The following is a 23,661-nucleotide window of genomic DNA, read 5'->3' on the forward strand; positions in this document are numbered from 1 at the left end:
CGTCACTTTTATAGTCAAGACGGCCGCAGTACTTTCAATTGTAGCGTTGAAGCGAGGCAAAGAAGTACATTTTTGAATCTCGATCGTAACCGCGCCAAACTCCAAATGAATCAGGTTAGGGAGTTTGGCGCGGTTATGATCGAGATTCAAAAATCGTGGTGGGAAGATAGCTTATCGTTTGCCCCCATCTCTTACAGTAAACTTTGGCATAAAAAGATTTACTTCTTTGCCTCGCTTCAACGCTACAATTGAAAGTACTGCGGCCGTCTTGACTATAAAAGTGACGTGTCTCTAACTAAGTAAAAAGGGTCATCTACTGTATATAGAATTATTTTGTCCTGATGATGGTCTTGTGAAAAATTCCAAAAGAGACCGAAACGTCGACTATTCAGTCCAACTCTGCATTTTGATTTAATATGTCATCTTTGATTTTCTTCTGATTTGGAGTTGAAATCAATGTATCATTGTGTTTGAGCAGTCTGGACTTATGATTTAGATATATCAAAGGAGGAAACAACCGACACCTTGAATATCTAAATAGTATCTATGTTTGCACCCTATTTTATATGAATGTTTGTCTCTTTTGTATACAAATATACTTTTTTGTCTTGAAAATAAATAATAACCTTTAGACAATACAAAACCCTGTTTTTTTGCATTTATTCACTATTTACTATATTTACTGTGTTAGTGTGGTAACACTGTTTGTACTGATCCTTTTGGAATCCTTTACTAAAAGCTATTAACATAGCACAGCCACTGATTAAAAACAGTTTTAGGTACTCTGATTATTTATAACAGGTCCTATCAGTGCTGAGAAATAGAAAGACAATAAAACTTCATATGGGGGGTAAGCAAGCACGATTGACTCTGGCCATGCTGATGCTACCGTATCACCTTGGGGGAATCGATGTCCCCAATTTTGAACAGTACTACTATTGCGCCCAACCACATTTTGCAATATACTGGTTCCATCCACCCCATTCATGCCCCACCTTGCGGTGGAGGATGGTTACATGGCACCAACACCCCCAGCGGGATATCTGTTTACTCCAACCAAAGAGAGGAAAGGGACCCATCCACGGTTGATTGCACAGTGAGGCCTGGAATTGGCTGGCACGGGTGGAGGGGGTGCAGCTGATGTATTCACCTAGAGTGCCGCTGCAACACTTTCCGTTACTGCCAGTTACCACTGAAAGGATATGCCAAAACCTACTAGATAAGATGCAGTATAAAATATGGGGGTATCTTTAAGTGGGGGGCACTTCCGCACGAAGGAGCAATTCTTTAGTGAGCGCGAGCCCACGATCATGGATATGTTTATGTTCACCCGGCTCAGGCAGAGTGTTAAAGCTGCAACCCAGGATTTCCCAAAAGAGACGGATATATTTATGTCCCTGCACCTGCTGTTGCACACTGATATCCCCAAACATACCATATCATTGCTGTATAAGCGAGTTAGAAGCGCACTGCTCTCTCACCTAGTTAGGGCCAGGAGGGAATAGGATGAAGACCTTGACAGCCCCCTAACGGATGACCAATGGGAGGCGTGCTGCCTTCAAACAGATGCCGTCATCAGCAATAGTAGACTGCGCTTACTGCGCTATAAATTTCTGCATCTGCTCTACCATACCCCGGCTAGGTTGCACAAGCTACAGCTTAGGGAGGACGACAAATGCATGCGCTGCGGTCAATGGGGAGCTGACTACATGCATCTGGCATGGCGGTGCCCTCAGTGTGCCACTAACTGGGAGAAGGTATTCGCGGGCCTAACCCGCATGATAGGAATTCATGTTGAGCCATCCCCACTCAGGACACTTCTGGGTCTGATTGGAGACATTGGGACACTACGCAAAAGGTTCTTGGCAATGGGATTGCTTCTGGAAAGGAGACAGGTGGCCCGTAAGTGGGGACGGGGTAGGGCACCAAAGTTTAAGGATTGGATCCATGACTTACCCACTTGGCAGGAACATCTACATGCATATGCGGAACAATTGCTGATGAAGTCCTGCCCCAAGGATATCTGGGGGCCCCTGAAGGCCTATCTCCCGAGTCAGCACTCGGTGACTATGGCACTGGGAAGACTGGTGTGTAACCAAACGGGATGTATAGGTTTGCATTGCTTGATAAGCGGAACGTCAGCACACAAAAGGACACTGTGGCCCCAGGAATTGTAGGTGCTGATGCTGAATTGGCATCCCAGCAACAGACTCTGACGACCTGCCACTTTGAAAAGGACACTGAGCCGCTTTCTGAGCTGTCTTTCACGTTCTAAGACAATACATGTGTTCATTCTGTCGAGCTTGGTCATTTTGAATTATCTGTGGAAGTTGGGGGGGTTTGACGGGAGGGACGTTAGGATGGGAGGGGGTGGAGAACAGGAGGGGTTAAGATTGCAAGGTACAACATTGTTGCTGTATTTCTATCGCTATGACATCTTGAGCATTGATAACTTGTGCTGTGCTGTATATCATGTCACTATATGCAATAAAGGTTTTTGAAACTTTAAAAAAAAATTTTTTTATCCTGCTCCTGTCCACTTCTAGATAGATAATCTCTGCTGTGCCATCAGCAGCTAACACCACCCTGTCCATTGTAGGCTCAGAGGAATGTCATTGACTTTTCTTCTGACACAAGATCATAACAAAATCCCAGTCAAGGATGTTTTCTTCCAGTTCTGGAAGTGTGGTTATCAGTAGAGCTGATTTTAAGCCACTACTGGCCAGGCAGCCTAAAGCATACTTTTATAAAGTTACTTTTCCACTCAAGTTATCAAAAAATCTGATGTCCATATCAAATCAGATCTTGAAAATTAAGTGAAAAATACATTTTAATGACTTTTCTAGCATTTTACCAGGAAAAGTTGTAGAATTCAATATGTTATTTAAACCTGTGCCTGTACAATGGAAAATAAAGAAATAACTTTTGGATCTCCAGTTAATCTTAGGATACACCTTTTAAAACTAGCATTTGCCACGTCTTTATATGTTAGGCACTTTGCCTTGTGGGCTTACAAGGCACACTTTAGAGTTGACCTATTAATGTATAAAAATAGGCTTTTATACATGTCAAAGGCACTTTTTTATTTCAATCTGAAACTGCGATACCTTGAAACTGTAGCCCAACTGTGGCATAGTGATTCTCCTGGCAGTCATATATGTTTGTCCTATATGTGGGTGTAAATACACACTGTAGCACATGCATAATGTTTTACTCCGATGGAACTGGTGCATTTGCTGTACCTTCTTCTATGGCCTTACAAGAAGATTAAATAGGACAATTAGGTGAAATCAATTTTGCCAATACCATTTTAGGTCCAGAGCACTCCCACTGTGGCACTTAATAGCAGTGTTACAGTGTACACAGTCCTAATATCTGTAAAATTATTTTATAGAAAAGCATGAAGTATCTGTTTTGATCTGGCAGAAAATGCAGATTTACTACAGCTTTCATATAGACTTCTAGTGTACAGTATGCAAGGGTTATTGGGAGTTAATCCCAGACTGCAGTAACCACAGAGTATTTATTGTGATTAACCATTAATCACATACATTTTGAATACTGAGCGATGAAGTGGCAATTGGTAACAGGCCAATGTATTTAAAAAAAGAAAGAACATTTCATTCTGGGCAAATAAGTCTGCCTGTCGTATGCAATCCTGTGTGTGCAAATCTACAAATGTGTACACACATATGCCCTTGATATATTAATATTTTTTGATGCACAATGCAAATGAAAGAAAGAAACACTTTTGAATCTGAAAAATATATCTGTTTTCCGGTGTCCTGTAGTCTCCATTATTAGTGAGGTTTTCAATTGCTATCATTGATTTTGACAACAATCTAACTGAAAAAACAGCCGCATCAGGTTTTGGTTTGTTACAATGTGAAAAATAACCTTGACAACATCAACATGCAGTATTTAGTACATGAACAACAACCATCAATATAAATAATGCTTTTCTTCTATTACTGTCACTGACATGCTTTATGATTTATAGCTCTTTTTTTAGCATAGAGGGTGCAAAAAAATAAGCAATGCACAAATAATAAGTGCAAAATTATTTGCACATTTCACTCTCAATTTTTTACATTAATGTTTAAATGTTTGTAAAATTGTACCTGATACTAGACACACATGCTGTTCATGCTGGGATGTTATTAGTCAAATCTTTTCACAGAAATTTGCATTACTCAACCTATGATTCAAGCTGATACTTTCAAAGTTGTCGTTTTTGTGATAAAGAGCTTGATCACGTCAAAGCAACTGACAAATATGTGCTGTGAGAAATGACCACCTCTTGTGTGGTGTACCCCCATTTTTTTGCCTTGACTGTTTTTTCTGGCTCTAGAAAGTGTGTACTTTTCCATGCTAACCCATTGTTAAGTTCCTGTGCACCCCCTTTCAACATGCTGAAATTGATATACCCAATTGGTATAGTTAACTTACCTATACATCCCTAGTATATGGCACTAAAGTGCTAAAGAGTAATCAGTACTGCAAGTTAAAGGTTACCAGTGGACTACAACACCTAATATACCAAAATTAATCCTTGGACGTTTTGAAATATTTGTTCCAAACCATATTCAGTTGGATCTGGAATAAATATTTTGGAAACAGAACTAATAGTGAGTTACCTTTCCTCTGCCTAGAGCCTCTAAAGGCCCATGTGCATGCACTTCAACTGCCACCAGGCAGCTGCATAGCCTCCTTGATGATATATGCACTTGTTCCAAAAGCTGAGACAAAGTCCTTGGGTGTGGCAAGGTGTTTTGTTTCTTTGCCAGGATGGCCATTTGGCTGTGCCCAGTAACTTGATTAACTTCAAAGAGGCCAACTCTGTCACAGGCAAAAGGCAGCTGACACCTATGCAGGGCCCTTCTTTGTTCCCCGTTCAGGAAGACAGCAATCTCATGGAAGATGAGCTGCCCCATGAACTGGTTTAGCGTGACAATAGAGAAGGCGTTACTCAGTTCTTTGGCCATACCTCTGTGGTGGTCAGGCTCTACTCAAAGGGAGAAGGGTTTCATAATCTTGGATTTAGACAGAGAGAGGCTTTTATTGGATTGATTTTAGTAGGGTGGACAAGGAGACTTGCCAAAGTGGTCAGGTTGCTCCCTGGAATTTTTAGCCTATTAGGGAGAGGAGAGGGGTCACCCCCACCCACAGGCTGGTGCCAAGTACAAATGTGACACCCGCTGTGCCACCTCAAAACTTTCTGGACCCCTAGAAGAAACAAAGAGGATTGGCCCTGCTGTCTGTGACCTAGAACACCTGACCTGATCTCCCTTTTGTACCCAGGACAACAAGGTGATCCCCAAGGTGCTCAACATGTACACGAGGCCTTTTCTGCAACTGCCCAGCTGACCAGTTCCAGCTGGAACTGCTCTGGACCCTGCTGCTGGCCTCTGCTGCAATGAAAATTGACCACCAAGTGCTGAACCCAAAGTACTGGACTCTTGGCTGGTGTCAAGGTGTGCTCAACCTAACTTTTCCTGAAACCTGGGGGTTAGAATAATTTTGGTTACAAAGACCTATGGAAGTGCAGGACCAACCTGCTAAGCCAATCTGAACCAAAGGTGCAGGTTGCTCCTGCCCTGAGCTTTTCCACAGCAGCAAATTTGGTTCAGCAGGACCTCATGCAGAAGGTATCCTGCCTTGTGGAGCATTGTTCAGCTCCAGTCTGCAGCCTTGCCCCATTGAGAGAATCTGAGTTTTACAAATTTGATTGAATCTAAGGGTAGAAATCTTCTCCGGACAAAGGAGTGAAAAGTATTTAGATGGCAAAGGACCTTACATGGTTATGAAATTCTAATTTCTCCTGTGCAGACCTTTTCCACCAAAACCCTACAGCTTCCTCTATACATTGTTCAAAGGCTATCTGACAACATGAAGCCCTCTTTGGACACAGCCTGCTGCCTTGCCCCACTGCTGATTTTTGACTTCTATTTGAGAGACAAAATCAGAAGATTAAAGGTTCGACTGAGTCGAATTTGGTTGTTGTATCTGACCTGTTCTCCATCTCTGTTGGCCTTAACTTTCTCCCAGGCAACCATCAAGCACAACCTGATGGCAATGGTTATTGCATAATGCTTTTTGGCTTTATGTTTATACTTAAACTTTTAAAATTCACAATTCCAGTTTTCCTCATTGGATTTTTGTCATTTTGGTGTCATCCTATTTATTGAAATGTACCTGAATTTAAAAAAAAATGGTTCTGGATTTTTCTTGTGTTGTGTTTTGACTTTATCACTGTTTTGGTTCTGCAGAAATACTTTACACATTGCCTCTAAGTTAAACCTTTCAGCTCTATACCATAGCAATTAGGGGATTGAGATCAGGTTAATTTAGTGACTTTAAGGGTTAGCCCTGACAAAGATTGTGCTTATTACTTGAGGTAGGTATTCACCTTCCTTAACTAGAACTCCAATTAATATATTACATAGGCCCAGGGAAGCAGATATTTGGCTGTTTAAAACGTGCTTTAATCTAATAGAATAAATATTTCGGCTTTAAGAGAGGGTTGGAGTTTGGGACCTCTTTAGAAATTAAGAGATGCAAAATATAATGATCTAAAAAATAACTTGGGGGCAGCTCATTCAGGTGAAAACGGGAGTAGCTGCTTTACAGCCGCTCTGTGTTTTCCGTGTGCAGGCGGCACCCGCCTGCTCTTTTGAAGGGGATTAGGGATCTCCTTGCAGGTGGGTGCAGGGATGTCTGATAGGTCCATGGGACCCCCTTTTTCCCCCCACCAGAGGCTGTCATCAGGAGGCGCACTCACAGCGTGCCACCTCTAAGGTGGCACACTGGGAGTGCGCCTCCTGAGGTCTTCTTTGCCTCTGCGCCCGCGTCTGTAATACGGCGCAAATGCAGAGGTAAGGAGAGTCCCTCATTTGCATGGGGCACTCCCCCAGGCAAATGAGGAAATGCCCAATACAGATTTTGCTGGTGCTTTATGTGTGCCAGTGCTATCTGTATTACAGAAGGGGCCGCACAAGCGTCTGCGGCCACTTCGGTAATACCTAAGTGCCCGGGGGTGTGCAAAGCGGGCGTAAATGACCGTTGCGCCCCCGGGGCACTCACTGTAATACCGCCCCAGGTAAAAACAGCGCTGAAGTAACATGTAAAGGTTTTGTGACCTGATGCCTAACTACAGCGTTCCACTTAATCAGTGAGTAGGATAGTAGTAGCAATGCATTCGGCATCAAGCATTGCCAAGCTGCTCTAAATTAGCACTGACGTCTAATTTTGAATTTTCCACATTACTTTGATGGACAGAGTGGGCCTGGACTTCTTGATTGCACAGGTCTCTCCCAACCCGCAGGCCAGAATCATTAGGCTTGGAGACCGCTGCCAAATCTAAGACCTGTGACACCTTTCACAACAGATCAAAGAACAGTTGCAAGGTGCTTCTTCACTGGCAGTGTGCTTTGTGGATCCGAGTTGGGCTGGGGTAAGCTAGAATGCCAGGCGTTTTTTGTTTAGCCATTACAATATACTTGCGCTTCCCTGAATAAGATGCAATAGTCAGTTTGTGAGATTCATGTACCAAACGTAAAGACAGGAAACGATAAGCATAATACCTTTTGATATCGAAAAATAATAAGAACATGTTGCTAGAAATTGCTATTTAAGTTATGAGTCCAGTGGCTTTATGTAACAGAAAACAACCCTCATATGGTAAAGCTAATACTCAGTAAAAGATTAAAGCACAGTGACGGGAATATTACATATCTCTGCTGCAGTGGCGAGAGTCAAAGTTATCACTTAAAGTCGAGCTGTTCAGACAAGCTATACAGTTGAAGGGAATTCGTGTTGTCAGCGAATCTCTCGAGGGATGTACATGTTTTTATTTACCTTTGTTCCTTTTTTTAGATTTGTGTTGCAGGGAAGATTGCTGAAACGTCTGAAGGAAACAAGAAAGAGAAATAAAGAAATACTTAGTAACAATTGTATATCTTCTTGTACTCTCATTACTTCTCTTTGTCTTATGTTTCAATATGCCATGGCACACGTGAGTGAATGTGTTCTATAAGTCAGCAAAGATATACAAGGTTATAAAATACTGTAATAAGGTGCCTTGTAATACGAAGTGTAGAACATGAGGGTCTGCAATATTTCTATAAAACCCTTATCGGATTTCCATAATCCAGACTATTTAGGACACCAGTCGTAACCTGCAACAAGAAAAGTATATCACTACTGTTGTGTTACAGCAAGGTGTCATGCCCCAATTGCTCTGACCGATCCAGCAGATCATGTGAAAGCAAGTCACTCAACAGAATTATAAATATAGTTTTACAACCAATTATGCCTAGCGTTTCAGCTCCATTGCTATAAAGAAGATTTACATCAGCATGTTACACTTGATAATTCACAAGCGCATTTGAAAGTGACTTCTTAAATATGTGTACTCTAAAAATGACAACATTCTATTAGTATGCTTACTTTCGTATTACAAGATTCGTGTGCATTTCTAATACCTGCAATCAAAGTGTCTCTTTCATAAAAAGGAGGATCAGACCAAGAATGTAAATGATTGGGGAAGTATCCTAGTGCCAGCTTTTGTCTGGTGGTGTGATCAGATTCTACAATAATTATAATTGATGTTGCAATTCACCAGAGGATCTGTTGCCTTTCAAAGAGCAAGAGTCTTTGTCCTCCTTTCTATTTATAGTGGCAGACCTCCTCTGCAACTTGCAATATCCTTGTATTGTATAGTAGGTGACACTCTATACAACATATATATAATCTGAGGTTGGTGTTACATATACATATTTTAATCCCAGGCCATTACAGCCAGCATGTTCGTAGGAGTATAGCATTAGGTAATTTAAAAACAATACGAATAAAGTGTTTTTTTAATTGGGACAATGTCACATCATTTGGTTGTTGTTATTCTAATGAATAAACTATTTCATTTTCCAATGCCATGGTGCTAATTTTATGGGCTTCTCAAAACGGATTCCATCTCTACTTGCATTCACATTTACGACTTGCTGGTTTCATAAGGATCTTTAGTGAGCCGAACTATCTTCTTAGACATTTGCCAGCATGTGGCTAGATTATAGGACATGTATCTGAAAATGCAACTGTTTGTAAATATAAAAGACTCAAAATATGGATCACGTCTAATACCAGTAACTAATTGCATGACAGATTTATGACTTTTCTTTTATAAACTACTTGTCCAATTATATCCCTTTCGAATAATACGAGGGTGCAAGGTATGCTTGTGCTGAATTGTAACATCAGACTTTGCACAAATCATAACGTAGAGGAAAAGCAAACTTAGGGGCATATGTATCAAGCCCTTTTCCCGGTCGCAAACGGGCCGATTCTCAGAATCGGCCCGTTTGCGAAAGGGAAAAGGCCTTTTGGGATGTATCATCCCAAAAGGACATCGCAAATTAGAGAATCGCAAAATTTGCGATTCTCTATTTTGCGATTGCATTTAAGGAATCACAAATTGCGATTCCTTAAATGCAATGTATGAAGCCCAGAAAAAGTGCAATATAGCCTTAAGGAATCTCAAATTACCACCAACTTCAAGTTGGTGGTAATTTGCAATTTCTTTGAAAAATACACTTTTTGCATTTTTCAAAGTGCCATGTGGCGCACATACATGCCCCTAGGGCATGTATGTGCGCTACATGTGTACACATACATATTTCAGGGGTGCAAGAGGGTATCCTTTTGACACCCTGGCACCCTTGAAATTGCATTCTCAATTTGCGATTCTCTAATTGCGAATCACAAACTGAGAATGTTTTCCCATTCATTCCTATGGGCCTCCTAGCCTATAGGAATGAATGGGAAGGTATTCCTTAATTGCGAATCAATTCCTACATACTTAGCATTTTGCGATTCCTCAATAGCAATTCGCTAAAAATTGCTATTAAGGAATCGCAAAAGGGCTTCTTCATACATATTTCCCTTTATTCTGTAAAGTAGAACACTAGCACCACCTGGCTGATCCAAATTGTACCCCTTGCGGTTGCTGGTTAAAGTTCATGGGTGAGCTATGCAAGCGCGTGTAAAACCGTTAGAAAACTCATTTAGAAATGAGCGTGAGAATAATGATAGGTTCTCTCACCTTCACGCCATTTTATAAGCTCCTGTTATGTCAACGTTAACTTTACATGTAATCTGTGGTCAAAGGTTTTCGATGTAAACTGTGGTTATGTGTCATATTAAAATGTCTGTGCAGATAGTTAGGAACGCTGATGCCCCTTTGTGCCTTGATCACACAATCTGATACTAAAAAATAAATAAAAACAAGAATTGTCAAAGCCAAAATTTCTCTGTAGTGAAACGATTTGGCTTTGCCAATGCATTTTTTGGTCAGCTAGGCTTTGTGGGCGCAAGCGCATCAGTGGTGGCCATCTTGAAGTAGGCTTAATCAAAGAAAACAAATCCATTTAAAGGTCAGGTTTGTCTCTATTTCTATTTTTAAAACAGCACAAAAAACAAGGATGAGCTGGTGGAGTCATTAAGGAAGCAACAGAGAGAGTAGGGTTGGCACGGCAAAGCGAAGGGGGAAACAACAGCAGGGGAGAGAGCAGGAAATCACTTGCACTCTCCTGGGATGCCTAATGCAAAATAAAAAAGTAGTTTCTTGAATCTAAACAACATTAGTTGTGGAAGAATACAAGTCAATCTATGAAAACACTGTGAGACCTAAACACCCTTGGTCAGGACAGACACACGAATTAGAAGGTAAGCTACTGACTCAAGGAGAGAAAACGTAGGTACCTAACAAATCCATCCAGCCATGAGCAAGAACTGCTCAAAGCCAACTCTATGTGTATTGTAAGCATTGGTCTGGCTAAGCTGTCTGTATCCAAGATTTAAATTTAAGTTGGATCAAACAAAAGTTTGTCTGTTGTATTCTCTTCTGTCAGAAATGTGGGTAGTTCAATACTATGTTATGATAAATGACACATAACATGGTACAGTAAGTTCCCAAGAAAGAAACAAATTTAATGAGGAATTTTGTAAATATATGTGCACAGCCCAAAAAAAAGACTAATTTAATAAACAATAATAGCAAAGTGAGATTAAACATACGCAGGGGAGCATAATCATACACAACTCCAATCAGCTGTACCTTACCGTTCATTTGTGTAGGGCAACGTTGACACATCAAAATATCTTAGAACCAATGTGAAGACGGAAGTTAGCCTATTCATTATTTTTACATTAAGTTCACTGTGACCATTATCTGAGTAGACAACATTACGGAATGAACTGACACCACTCAATGTCATTAGCAGTCAAAGGGTTGACCTTGGGTTCCATGTGTCTCAGGTGAGTAGAGTCGTCTGAATGCCCCTCAGAGTTTGTGAAGGGAGTTTCCAGTTTTTGTAGAATAAGTGTCTGATGATGATGAGGGGGCTGACATATTGCATTGCCTCAGAAACAGCGGTAACTTCCAGAGTACCCACCGGCTTTTTACTTGCTTTCTCAGGCTATTCTTGGTATTGTGTTGCCTTGTGACTTGTTGAATGCAGTGCTATTGTGATCTCCCTTTTCCACTGACCACATCTCTTCCCTGCACCAAGTAGCTGAGAATTATGTGAATAAAATGACTTTCCATCTATAATGACCTTCAATTTTCCAGGCAAGAGATTTGAGTCACAGAGCACATAGGTTTTTTTCACCTCTGTGGATGACCATCTTTGTTGTTGAACTCTTGATGTCTTTTGCATGATATTCGTAATAGCCTACCTTTCTTGCACAGTCGTCGTGTTTGTTTAGAGTTCCATCACTTCACCTTTCCTACTTCTTGCTGACTTTATGCTTGCCTTTGAACATGTAGAGTGCCTTTTGGCTAGGTTTGTTCTACAGAAATAACAAACACATACCTACATCATGCTCCATTCTAACTAAAGATTTAGATTTACCAACGACCTCTGCTAACTGTGGTAAGTCCTAAGGAGCTGAACATACAGAGCAACTTTGTAAATCTTATTATTGGAATTAGAATGGGTACCTTGAATCTTTAGTGGTTATGATCAGGCCTGATTTTCACATCAGGAATAATCAACCTTTCTCCCTAGCCCTTGGAATCTAAGGAACATGTACATACCTCTGGCTGGAGGGTGCTGGTTGCGGCTTCCATGGGATTCATATCCCTTGGAAGTGAAACAAGTCTAGATGACTAGGCTAATATTTTCACTATATGATGCTTCACTGTAGGTTAAATTCCCATTTGTGTTCACCACAGGAAACATGTGAGTTATTGTCATGCAAATTAAGGACTTAGATGCATTTCCATTCTAAAATACATGCATAGGGACATTTGGGATGGAAGTATTAGTATAGTAATATATTCCATGCAGTGCATGGTTGAATAATAGGGTGTAGAACAAATCATTACAACTCAATATTTATGAGCTGTTTGGTATTACAAAGGGTATTGAAAATTATCGTCTTTTCATACCACAGTTAAGGAAGGATGGTTCTCCAAAATGTTGGTGGAATGGTTAGAAGGTGAGCTACCCCTGCTAATTGAATAAAACAATAGAACAATTTGCTGCATCATTAAATGGTCAAGAGAGGCTGAGGCTAAACCCCTCCAAAGAGCTGCAACGGCAGAGCATTCAGGGCTCATATAATAATGCCCGGGGAACGCTCACAGCTACATTTTCAAAATGTTTTTTAAAAAAGTATCTGTTTAGTGATGACTTCTGAAATGGTTACTTCCACCACACTAAATATTATGTGGAACGTTTGCATTTACACAACTTTCGATTATGGTATTACTGTTGAAAACAAAATTTAAACAAATTAAAATATGACAAGAAGTTGTAAAAAATATGTCGATGCCTTCTCTGGATGTAGCTTCTGTCATCGTATATACTCAATAGGCTACCCACTTTATGGTAATCAAAAAATATTAATAATAAGTATTAGCCATGTTTTTAATTCACTCATTAAAGCTGACTGCAACACCAACTCATGCATTCCCAGGTAAGAGTAAGTCACTTGTAACATTTGTGAATTGATTTGAATGATATGGCAAGAAAAACATGGGAACATCCTCTCCTATTTTTGGCAACAGGAAAGAAACGTTATCTCATGGTCACTTATGCACAACCGCCCAATTCTACATTTCTTTTTTTTTACTCAAGTTCTGTTGATTGAATGTTTCCAAAACAGCATTACAGTATACATGTAGTTGAAAAGGAAAGGCTCTTCATTAGCCAATTACATATCAGTAATAGAACACTTAGGGTCTTATGCTAGAATTCTACCACAATTGTCCAAATCTACTGGGAAAAAAAAGGCTTAAGGTGTATAAACTCACTCCTATGAAGGAGCTTGATAGAGTGTGGGCAGGGGCTTGTATAATGCTGACCCATTACTCAAGTTCTAAGTATCATATTGCTAAGTAGCAGAACATGGACACAACAATGAAAACAACAGCACTCAGGCATAATGCACAGTCCTGTGGGGATAGCAGAGTAGCTGCCTATATGTCTGTGACTACGACTAAGTAGCGAGGAAGCAACATCAGATGCAGTCATGAAACAGGGCCTAAAGACACAATAGGATATAGCACATAGCTGAGAGAGCTGTTTTAACAAGAACATAATAAATGAAAACAAAGATAACAATTACAGGTCAAGGTCAGCCGACGGGAGGAATGGCAGGGGTGGCGCTATTGCCCTGTTGAAAGGGGTGTAGTGTTCCTGTTGATCTAATAGTGTTTGTTACATTCAGGCTGCAGTGTTCCAAGCTTCGCGGGTTTGAAGCAGGTGAATTCTATATAGGTAGATATTGAATCAAGGGCCTCCAAACACATTGGAATGTCGTCTCTGTCTTAGTTAAATTATGGGACAGCTGTTCCATCACTAGGATGTGCCACATACTGGTAAACCATTGCATTATAGACGGAGGTGTTGTCTGCTTCCACGCAAGCGCCATGAGTTGAAGAGCTGCTAGAAGCAAGTAACTAATAAGCTTCCAATCCCCATGGGTCATGGCGGCTAAGCCCAGAGGTAGAACACCCATGATTACCACGAGATAAGAGGGTGGACGCGAGTAGCCCACTATGCCCTTATCATGTCACAATAACTCCTTCCAGTATGTGGCGATTACTCTGCAAAACCACCAAATATGGCAAAGATCTTCCACAGCCTTTTGGCATCGCCAGCACAGTGGGGAGGCACCTGGATAGGTAGTGGAGAGACGGATCGGTGTAAAATACCATTGGAACATTATTGTATAAGCTGTTTCTTAGAGAGACTACGGTAGGTTTTAGGGATGTCCCACCACAAGGTCTCCCATTGTTTGAGGGTCATGTCTACCTGGGTGGTGTCGTGCCATGTAGATTGGTAAGGGTAGGTGTGCGCAGCGTGGAGTGTTGAAGCGCAAGTTAGGTGTTGGAGATTGGGCCTCTTGAGCCAGCATAGACCTGTACTACCTTGTTAAAGGGGATGAAAGATCTGATGGCTGTAGGGTAGACAGAGGGGTGTAATGCCCAGTGCCTCAGTTGGGTGTGGATTGCTGCCCACGACAAGATGCACTTGTGAGGGAACAAAATTCCATGATAGCCCCATAGAGAGAGAGTCAGCTTGGGTGAACTGTATCCTGTATCGGACAGAGTTACATTGAAATGCAAGCTAGTCAGTGCAATAGCTGTAGAAGTCCCTAGAGAAAAACACACAATCAAGGGAAATTTGAGAAGCAGAACCACATGATGACTGCAAATATCACCCTTAGCACACTCCATATTGGATATCATTCCACCTGGTATGTAGGTGGATTACAACTTAGAGCCCGATTATGACTTTTGGCAGGGTGGGGGTGGTTGGCACACCACCGCCATCTCACTGCACTGACAAGCGTCGCCGCCACTCACCTACAAAATTGCAACCTAAAAGTGGTCTGGCGGGCGGTCGGCATGATAGGTCCCGCTGAGGTGCCTCTTTCAAAGGTGGCAATGCAATGGGAACGTCACACAAGGTTCCTTCACGGCATGGATTGTACTGTCCATGCTGTGCAGGAACTGGTGTGCATGCACAGGGTATGAGCACCTGGGGGCCCTATTTGTTTCCTCTCCACCATGGTTTTCATGGTGGTAGAATCCCATGAAAACTCATAATAAGCTTGGTGAGACCACTGTGGTCCTGCAAACCATATTGCAGCCTCTGGACCACTGCACCACCTCAACAGAACGTGGTTCCCTGACGGCAGCGGCGGTCCCTTGGCAGCGCAACCATCCAAGTCATAATGGGGATGTCGGACTGCTGGTGTGGCTGTGACTGAACTGCTGCCGCCATGCCACCACGAATCTTATTGATCCCTTTGTAATTTCCCAACCACAGCTAATCAGTTTGGCCTAAAACCAAGGACCCATGTGTCTGCAGTGTCCAGTGAGATTTATTTTCTGAAGCAGACTGATGTTTCTTCCTACTTAATTCACTCTCATGGGGCTAGAGAGCATTACAATGAAACAAAAGAGGGACTCTGAAACCTAAACAGGATAACTGGAACAACCCACCAGGGGGAAATAAATATCGAACAACATGGAAAGGGAGTTCCCAGAAAAAAGGCGCTTTTTTCTATATGATTGATGAAATGTTGTTTCTGTCTGAGTCTGTTTGTGTGTAGTGGGTTGAGAATGAGTTTGTGGTTGATAGAATGAGTGATTGATCTGTGCGCCATTATTTAGTGCTTGTTGTGTTCCTGGGCTGATGCTGTGCTTTTCATGTGTATTTTTGCACACAATATGATATATTTGATATACAAATGAGATAGGTAAATGTATTATGTATTGACTCTTACTATTTATATTTGATACATATTTTTCTATAAGAGTAAAAATAAAAATAAAAATTGAAAAATATTCAGCTGTTCTGTGGGCTTATTTTGCTGAGTATCGGAACTTTTGTCCTTTTTACTCTGGGAACTCCCTTTCCATGTTGTTGCCCTCTGCATTCTATCCCAACGGTTCTTGACCTTTCGATATCTGTGGACCCCACTGAATTATAATTTGATGAAATGGACCACTAAGGCATTTCAATGCGCTTTACTGTAACAACAATGCACACAAATACAAGAGTATACTGTATATAAACTCAGCACATATCCTTTCCTCTGTAAGTGCATGTCTATAAATAAGGGCGACTACACTCTGGGATAAGACCCAGGTTTTATTTACAAATCACTAGGTAATCTTGTGAAATCAGAGCTCCCAGCAAAAGAAAATGGAAACAAGAAATAACTGGATTGCAGCACACCCTGGAATGATCAATAGGAGGGAACTGTGTCCCTGTAGTGAGACCTACAGGCTCTCTCATTAAAAGTTCAGCTGCTGTGTGCTTAACTCACCACTTGGCCTACATCAAATTGACGTGGAGTGCTGTGCAGAATGAGTTGTGTATCTGTGCTGAGTGTATGTCGGCCTGGGAATGGTACTATACAGGGATACCCCAGTACTGTACATGCATGTTGAGTGCATGTTCTGGGTGTGTGTGTGCCTGGGAGTGGTACAGTACATAAATGATGTAGTGCTGTGCAGTGTGTGCATGTTAAATGCATGTGCTGGGTGTATATGTGCCTGTGAGTATACAGTACATGAAGGATGTAGCGCTGTACATGCATGTCAAATGCATGTACTGGGTGTAGGTGAGTGGTACAGGGCTGTATGTTAGAAATACGAATGGTTTTACCTTGCATGCCTCCACCATGCAGCCCAGCCACAAATGTGTTTTAATCATGCATGCCTTTACCATGATATTTCATGGTATACGCATGAATGGTAAAGGGGTATGTGTGACTAAGGTCACCACTATCCCCCTTCCCCTGCCCCCGCACTGTCCCTTAAACTATCCCAATTCCTTCCACTGTCCTAAAACCTACAGCGACCCTCCAACTCTAAAAACTATCCCAATTATCCATTCCGCTCCTACTGCCCTAAGTCCTAAAACGCTGCACTTCCCAACCCCCTGCACTTTCCCTTAAACTACCCCAAACCCTTCCACTGCCCTAAAACCTAACTTGACCCCAGCCCTAAAAACTACCCCAACTACCCCCCCCCCCCACTGCCTTAAGGCCTAAAACCCTACCCTGCCCCATGCTGTCTCTTAAACTACCCCAACTCCTTCCACCGCCCTAAGAATCTCGACCTGATGAGACTAGAGTCCCGTTGGGTACTTGGAAGGAGACTCTTTCCTTGAGGTATTTGGGTCCGATGTTGTGGAGGGCTTTGTAGGAGTAGTGAGTAGCTTGAAGGTTACCCTCTTCTCAATGGGGAGCCAGTGGAGGTCTCGTACGTGCGGGGTCATGTATTCGTGTCGTGGGGTTCCAAGGAAGAGTCTGGCTGCGGTGACCTGGATGTTTTGGAGCTAGTGAAGCAGGGTTTTGTTAATTCCCGCATAGAGGGTGTTGCCGTAGTCCAGTCTGCTAGTTACGAGTGCATGAGTGACGGGCTTTCTGCATTTGTGGGGAATCCACTTAAAGGTCTTGCGGAGGGTGCAGAGGGAAATGAAGCAGGTCGAGGTGACGATGTTGATCTGGCAGGTCACCTTCCTGCACATAAACAATCATTCCCTGCAACGCAGGCAGCCTTGCGCTATGGTGCAAGGGTGTCCGTGTTGCCGCAAGACAGCTAAAAACACAGGGGTACTCTGTATTGTTGTAAATACAGTGTTCCCTGCGTTTTGGAAATGTCAGAGAGCGGCGCTGCCAAATCTGGCATAGTTCCACTCCGAAATTTCCTTGTACATATGTCCCAAATATTCCAGTTCTTGCACTTGAAATTTGCATTTGTCAGACTGCAGTGTAATCTCAACATTCTTGAAAACTGGCAAAACTTTGTCTAAAACATAATTAAGTTCATCAACACTTTACACAAAAATTAAGACAGCGTCTTGAAAGGCCTGAACTGCAGCAATTCCATTCAAAATGGTTTCCATACATTTCGGTAAGTCGCTTGCCTCAGATGCCAAACCAAAAGGCAAAGCTTAGAAATTTCAAGGTACCAAACAGTGTTATAAAAGTGGTTATGTTTTGCAAATCTGGCGCCAAGAAAATGTAATGATACGCAGAACGCAAGTCCATGAGTGAAAAAAATCTGGCTTGACATAGGTTGGCCAACTATTCCTGTGCCTTGGGCAAAGGTTGACAATCAATCACAATATTTCTATAGAGTGTGTGAAGATTGAAATACAACCTAATTTGGGTAGACCTTTTCCGAACATGACTATGGGACTTGGCCATTTAGCAGAATCAGTGTCCTGTGTAATCCTTTCAGATGTAAACCTCTGCAAATAAGCCTTGACGTCACTTCTCACACTAAGAGAAACTTGAGTAAGTTTATGTACAACAGGCACAACATTGGGTGTAAGCTTGATTTTGTGCTCAAATTTCTTGATGGAACTAATAGTGTAATTAAAAACTTCTGAAAACTTCTGAAGAGGAAAATAAGTTGAATTAACGGCTGTAAATCAAATCAATGAAAGGGGAACATTAGCCATAATCACAGGTGTCTCAGAACCAGGGATCATCATAGGACTCATCCTAGCTAAATCCTGCCAGTGCAGAACATTTCTTCCCTTCAAGGCAACATACACTTTGGTTAAAATAGATCTCCCTAGACAGCAAATGGACTCAATAAAGTCCCCCAATAAGTCAATATGTTTCTCACCAAAAGCTTTACGATTAATGTCAGGCTTATGCAGAGTAAATTATTTCACCTATTGCACGTGGAAAGTAACACCAGATACATTGAGCACCTGAATTTGCCATCATCTTCAGGGTAATCTCACCCACCTGTACTTTACAACATGGACCTTTAACTCTACCTGAAAAAAGTTGTTTTTCTGCACCAGGGTCTGTGTGAATAGTGAGAACAACATTGGACAAATCGGTAAGCCACTTATCAACATTCACACTATTGACCCTAATAGAGCCTTGCCCATCCCTGTGGCCACCTTTCCTGCACTTATTGCAGCTTTTGCCTAAGGCAGGGCAATTGGGGTTGTTTTCAATATGTAACTTAGATCCACATCTATGGAAAGCCCCTTGACTTTTCCTGGGAACACTATTTGCTGGTTTGTCCAGAGCAAAAATGGAATTGAATGAGGAAGTATGAGGATAATTGCTACTCTCACCCTTAGAATTGTTTTAATATTCTAATGTTGTAAGTCTACTGTTCAATTGCTTTAGCCAGATCAATAACATCCGCTAAAGAGGGGCCTCTGCAACTTAGCAGACTCTCTTGAATTTTATTTAAATAACTCTGGAAAGATTGACCCCCTATGTAAATATGAAGGAAGACTCCAACATTGCAGGTTGCAGCCAAAATTCTTAAACCTGATAGGAAATCTTCAACATTTCCATCAGGCATTTGTTTGCTTTTGAAAAACTTAAACCTTTCCAAAAGCACAATGGGGTGTTCCAAGAATGTATTCTCCAGTATAGTGACTGTTTCAACATATTTATTCCAACCATCACCACCAAACGCAAATTGTTAAACGCTTTCTGCCCCTCTTGTTCTAAATGACTGAATAATATTGCTGCCTTTCTTCGGGGTTCAGGTGTAGTGGTATAAATAGCCACCAATAAGTTTTCATGAATACAGAACCATTTTTTTCATGGCACTGGAGGCTCACCTGTATTCTGAAGGAAAGCATGAATCTGTACCAATTGACTCGTAGTCATGACAAAATGGTGATGGACAAGGCAAACAAAACCACCTAACAGTACCTTAAGCATAAAATGGTTGTGGACAAATAAAATCCCTGGAAAAAGGGGATTCCAACATAAGCTACAGTGAGGACGAGAGCAGACGCTGAAGAGAATGCTGAAAATAATTCCGCACCATTCGTTGATTTGAGAAAATACACAACTGGCAGCAAATATTATCTCAAAGCAAGATGGCCACCTGATATGCATGAGGACATGGTGACGTGCGCCTCAACCAGCAGGAGTTCAGGAGCTACATGAGTCGGCGAGGAACTCCACCATAACAACACCTATAGGGCAGGAACTGAGTATCCAACATGGGACAAAAAAGACCGCAACTGGTCCAATCAGTGAAGAGCCAGCAGGTCTCTGCGTCCATCAAACCAGAAGAAGTAGAGATGCTGTGGTGGATTCACAAGTACCAAGCGCATCGCAAAAATGTGAAGAATGAACGTTACTCCAATGGTTTACAAAAAGCAGTCTATTCAACATGACAAGGGAGCCCATAACCATTAACTGCCGCTCAGAGAGTATCAAACCAAACAATGCCTTTGACTAAATGGAACTCTCAGAGAAGCCACACGCTAGAACATGGAACTCATAGAAAAGAAAACAAGGTAAGTGAAAGCAAGAGCAAAGAAACACATTATGTACAGTATAATATACAATGCAGTATACCACAATTGCTTGGAGCTTTCTCACTTTTGAAGATAACCCCACCCGCACCCACTCATCAGCAACCTGCCATTGTGAGTTTTGCTTCACGTTCAGTTTACAGCTTTCTGACAACCACCACTTTTTCTTCATAAAAGTGTCTAAGTCAGAAGTTAACTTTTCACCAGTATGAACCAGATCCCGGTCAGACAAAGGGACTGAGTGATGTCTGAGCAGTTATAATATTTGCTCTCTATGTGGGTAAATACATTTTAAAAAAAATTGAAAACTCATAATAATTTAAAACAAATGTAAATCAGAAACTGATTGCTAGTTCAGGTCGGAGGATGTTTTAATGCAAACAGAGACTATGTGCATTCATACATGCTCCATCCAGAACCAGCTATCAGCTTTCAATTATTTAAAATTATTTAAGATTATTTTTATAAACTTATCTTTATTGAAGCATATTTTAGTTCTTTATTTTAAGATCCCATGGTTTTCGACAGTGTAGGAATGCAGTTTATTTGCATTTTGCATGCTATAGGATCTTTAGATGTGGAAGTCTGTGGGTGGCCTATTTAAAAAATGCACTACGCTGGTACGATTTTGTGAATTTAAAAAAACTGTTATGTATAATTTCTTGTTTCATTATGATGTTTTATTTTGTGTTTTACAGTGTGTGTTATATGATGTTTGCTCTTTAAAGATTAATACACTGGGAAAGCAAGAGTAGTTTTCAAGTATTATTATTACTTGTGTTAGAAATGGGGGTTTCTAATTGGCAGAGGTTGATAGCCTTGCTTCTAGTCAGGGTAAAGGGGATACACACTTTAGATAACCCCTGCTCACCCCCTTGGTAGCTTGCAATGAGCAGACAGGCTTATGATAAAAGCAGTGTGTAAAGTATTTGTACCAACACTCACAGTAACACAGTGAAAACACCACAAATGGACATCACACCAGTTTCGGAAAATAAAATATCTTTATCTAAACTAAACAAGACCAAAATGACAAAAGTCCAACATACTAAGTTAAAACTATGACTTTAAAAAGGTTTTCAAGATCTGGTACCATAGAAACTATGGATGCATGACTTTTCTCCAAAGTACCTGTAGATGCGTCAAAGTTCTCAAGCCAAACAGCCGCAAGATTGGAAAACAAAGAGATGCAACACTCCTGAGACCTTGGGGAGGCGATGTAAGGGGAGTGATGTGTCATTTCTTCATGACGAATAAGGTCCGCGGGTGATGCGTCGGAAGAACTTGCTGCACAGGTACGATGAGTGGAAATCCAGGATGCGTTGGCGATTGATGCAGCAGCGCCGAGCGGCGCTGCGTCGGTCCTCTTCAGCCGTGATCCCTCAATGCGTTGATTCTTGCAGCGGGGCCAGACACTGGGCGGTTTCCACAGCGGCGCCGAAGTGTGGAAATTCCTCTTGCGCTGTGGAGATGCGTCAGGAAAACAGCCTCAAGAAGAGCTATGCATCAATTTCTGTAGTTGCTCCCAAACAGCAGCAACAACCTCCGGAGGCCCAAAACTGGCACAGGCACCACTTGGCAGGTCAGAACTCACAGCAGCAGGGTTTAAGGGAGCTGGGGGTGAAGTCTTTGTGTCCCTGAAACTTCAGAACAGGACACCAGTACACTTCAGGCCCTTGGAAATCTCCTTCAAGCAGGAGACACCGCTCACTCACTTGGCAGAAACAGCAACTGCAGGCCAACCCCAGAAACACAGAAAGGGCAGTACTTCTCCTCAGTCTCTCCAGCTCTTCTCCTTGGCAAAGGATTCTCTTGAATTCCAGGAATGATATAAAAGTTAGGGGGTTTGGGTCTGATACTTATACCCCAAAATGTCTTTGTTCCAGGGCCTCTGAGCCCAGTGCAAACCAGTTCTGCCTTCACTGGTGAAGCATGACCACAGGGGGTGGAGACAGCATTGTGCAAGGGAGACAGGCTCCCTTCAGGGGCAAGGTAAATCCCCTCCCACCACTCTATATGCAGCCAGGGTCTATTCAGCTCAGGGCTGAGTCACCCAGGAACGGCCAGGCACACCTCAACACCCCCCATCCCCTCAAGGCTGTCTACAGGGAATGCACATCCTCTGTCTCTGTCACACTGAAACCAGAAAGTCAATCCACAAACAGGCAGAGGCACACAGCATGGTTGGACAAGAAAATAGCCACTTTCTAAAAGTGCTATTTTCAAACACACAATTTAAAAACCATCTTTACTAAAAGATGTGTTATTAAATACTGAGTTCAGGGATCCCTAACTCAATTTTTCTATCTTATTCCTATGGGAAGATATGCTTGTAAAATGTTACAAAGCAATTCCCATTCGGTCCTATCGGGCAAGATAGCCTTTCAGTAGTGAAAAATTATATTGGTAGTATTTCACTATCAGGACATGTTACACACACCAATACATGTCCTACCTTTCACAGACACTGCACCCTGTCCAGGGGGGTATCTTGGGCCTACCATAGGGGTGCCCTATATGTAGGAAAAGGGACGGTTAGGGCCTCCCAAGTGACTGCACGCAGCCACAGGCCTAAGGCATCATTTCAGGCCTACTCATGTGGGTGGCACAATCAGTGCTGCAGGCCCACTAACAGCATTTGATTTACCAGCCCTGGCACACTCAGTGCACTTTACTAGGGACCTAGTGGTAAAACAAATATGCCAATTAGGGAGAACCAATCACAATTGAAAGTTATACAGGTAGCACTTGCACTTTGCAATGATCAGCAGTGGAAGAGTGTCCAAAGCATCTAAGCCAGCAAAAACGAAATCCAGCACAGCATCAAAAACACAGGGGGTAGAGGTAAACAGTCAGGGAAAACCATGCCAAGGATGTCAGGTCTAACAGCTTGATTAAGCTACTTTCCTCAAAGGTTAATTTTCCGGTTAAAGTGCTTTTGATTGACAGAAACTAACGTTTAGAGGTCGTATGGGTCTGGTGATCTCTAGGGGTCAACGAACCAGAGATTAAGAACCACTTGTGTAGCCATTTTGATTGGCTTTAAAGCTGGACAATCCACCTGCCTAAAGCCCAGTTCCCTTCATTGACAATTGTTGCAGCCCCAAACGGCCAATAGCATTTAATAGGTAACTGATGAATGGAAAGATGCTCAAATTGTTGCAAAAGTGGCTGCAGAATCATTCACTTTTCACTCCACCTGGATTGCGAAAAAACGGCCGATTTCACGGATGTTGGTAAATCCATCCCCTGCTCTAGTCACTACGAGAGTTTGACAGAAACATTATGCTGCTCTTCTCCGTACCACCGGAACAAGAAAGCAGCATAA

General features: G+C 42.0%; 1 protein-coding gene across 2 annotated transcripts in view; it reads right to left on the reverse strand.

Moving 5' to 3' along the window:
• The window catches only part of CNKSR2 (connector enhancer of kinase suppressor of Ras 2), a 1,783,347-nt gene that overhangs the window by 479,208 nt on the left and 1,280,478 nt on the right, over positions 1-23,661 (reverse strand). For both annotated transcript variants that reach the window (XM_086934554.1, XM_086934553.1), the window contains one exon: positions 7,858-7,906. In XM_086934554.1, the coding sequence (XP_086790680.1) occupies positions 7,858-7,906 (49 nt within the window). The remainder of the gene's footprint in view (positions 1-7,857; positions 7,907-23,661) is intronic.

Source organism: Lissotriton vulgaris, chromosome 8 (genome assembly GCF_964263255.1).
Source record: "Lissotriton vulgaris chromosome 8, aLisVul1.2, whole genome shotgun sequence".
Lineage (NCBI taxonomy): Eukaryota > Metazoa > Chordata > Amphibia > Caudata > Salamandridae > Lissotriton > Lissotriton vulgaris.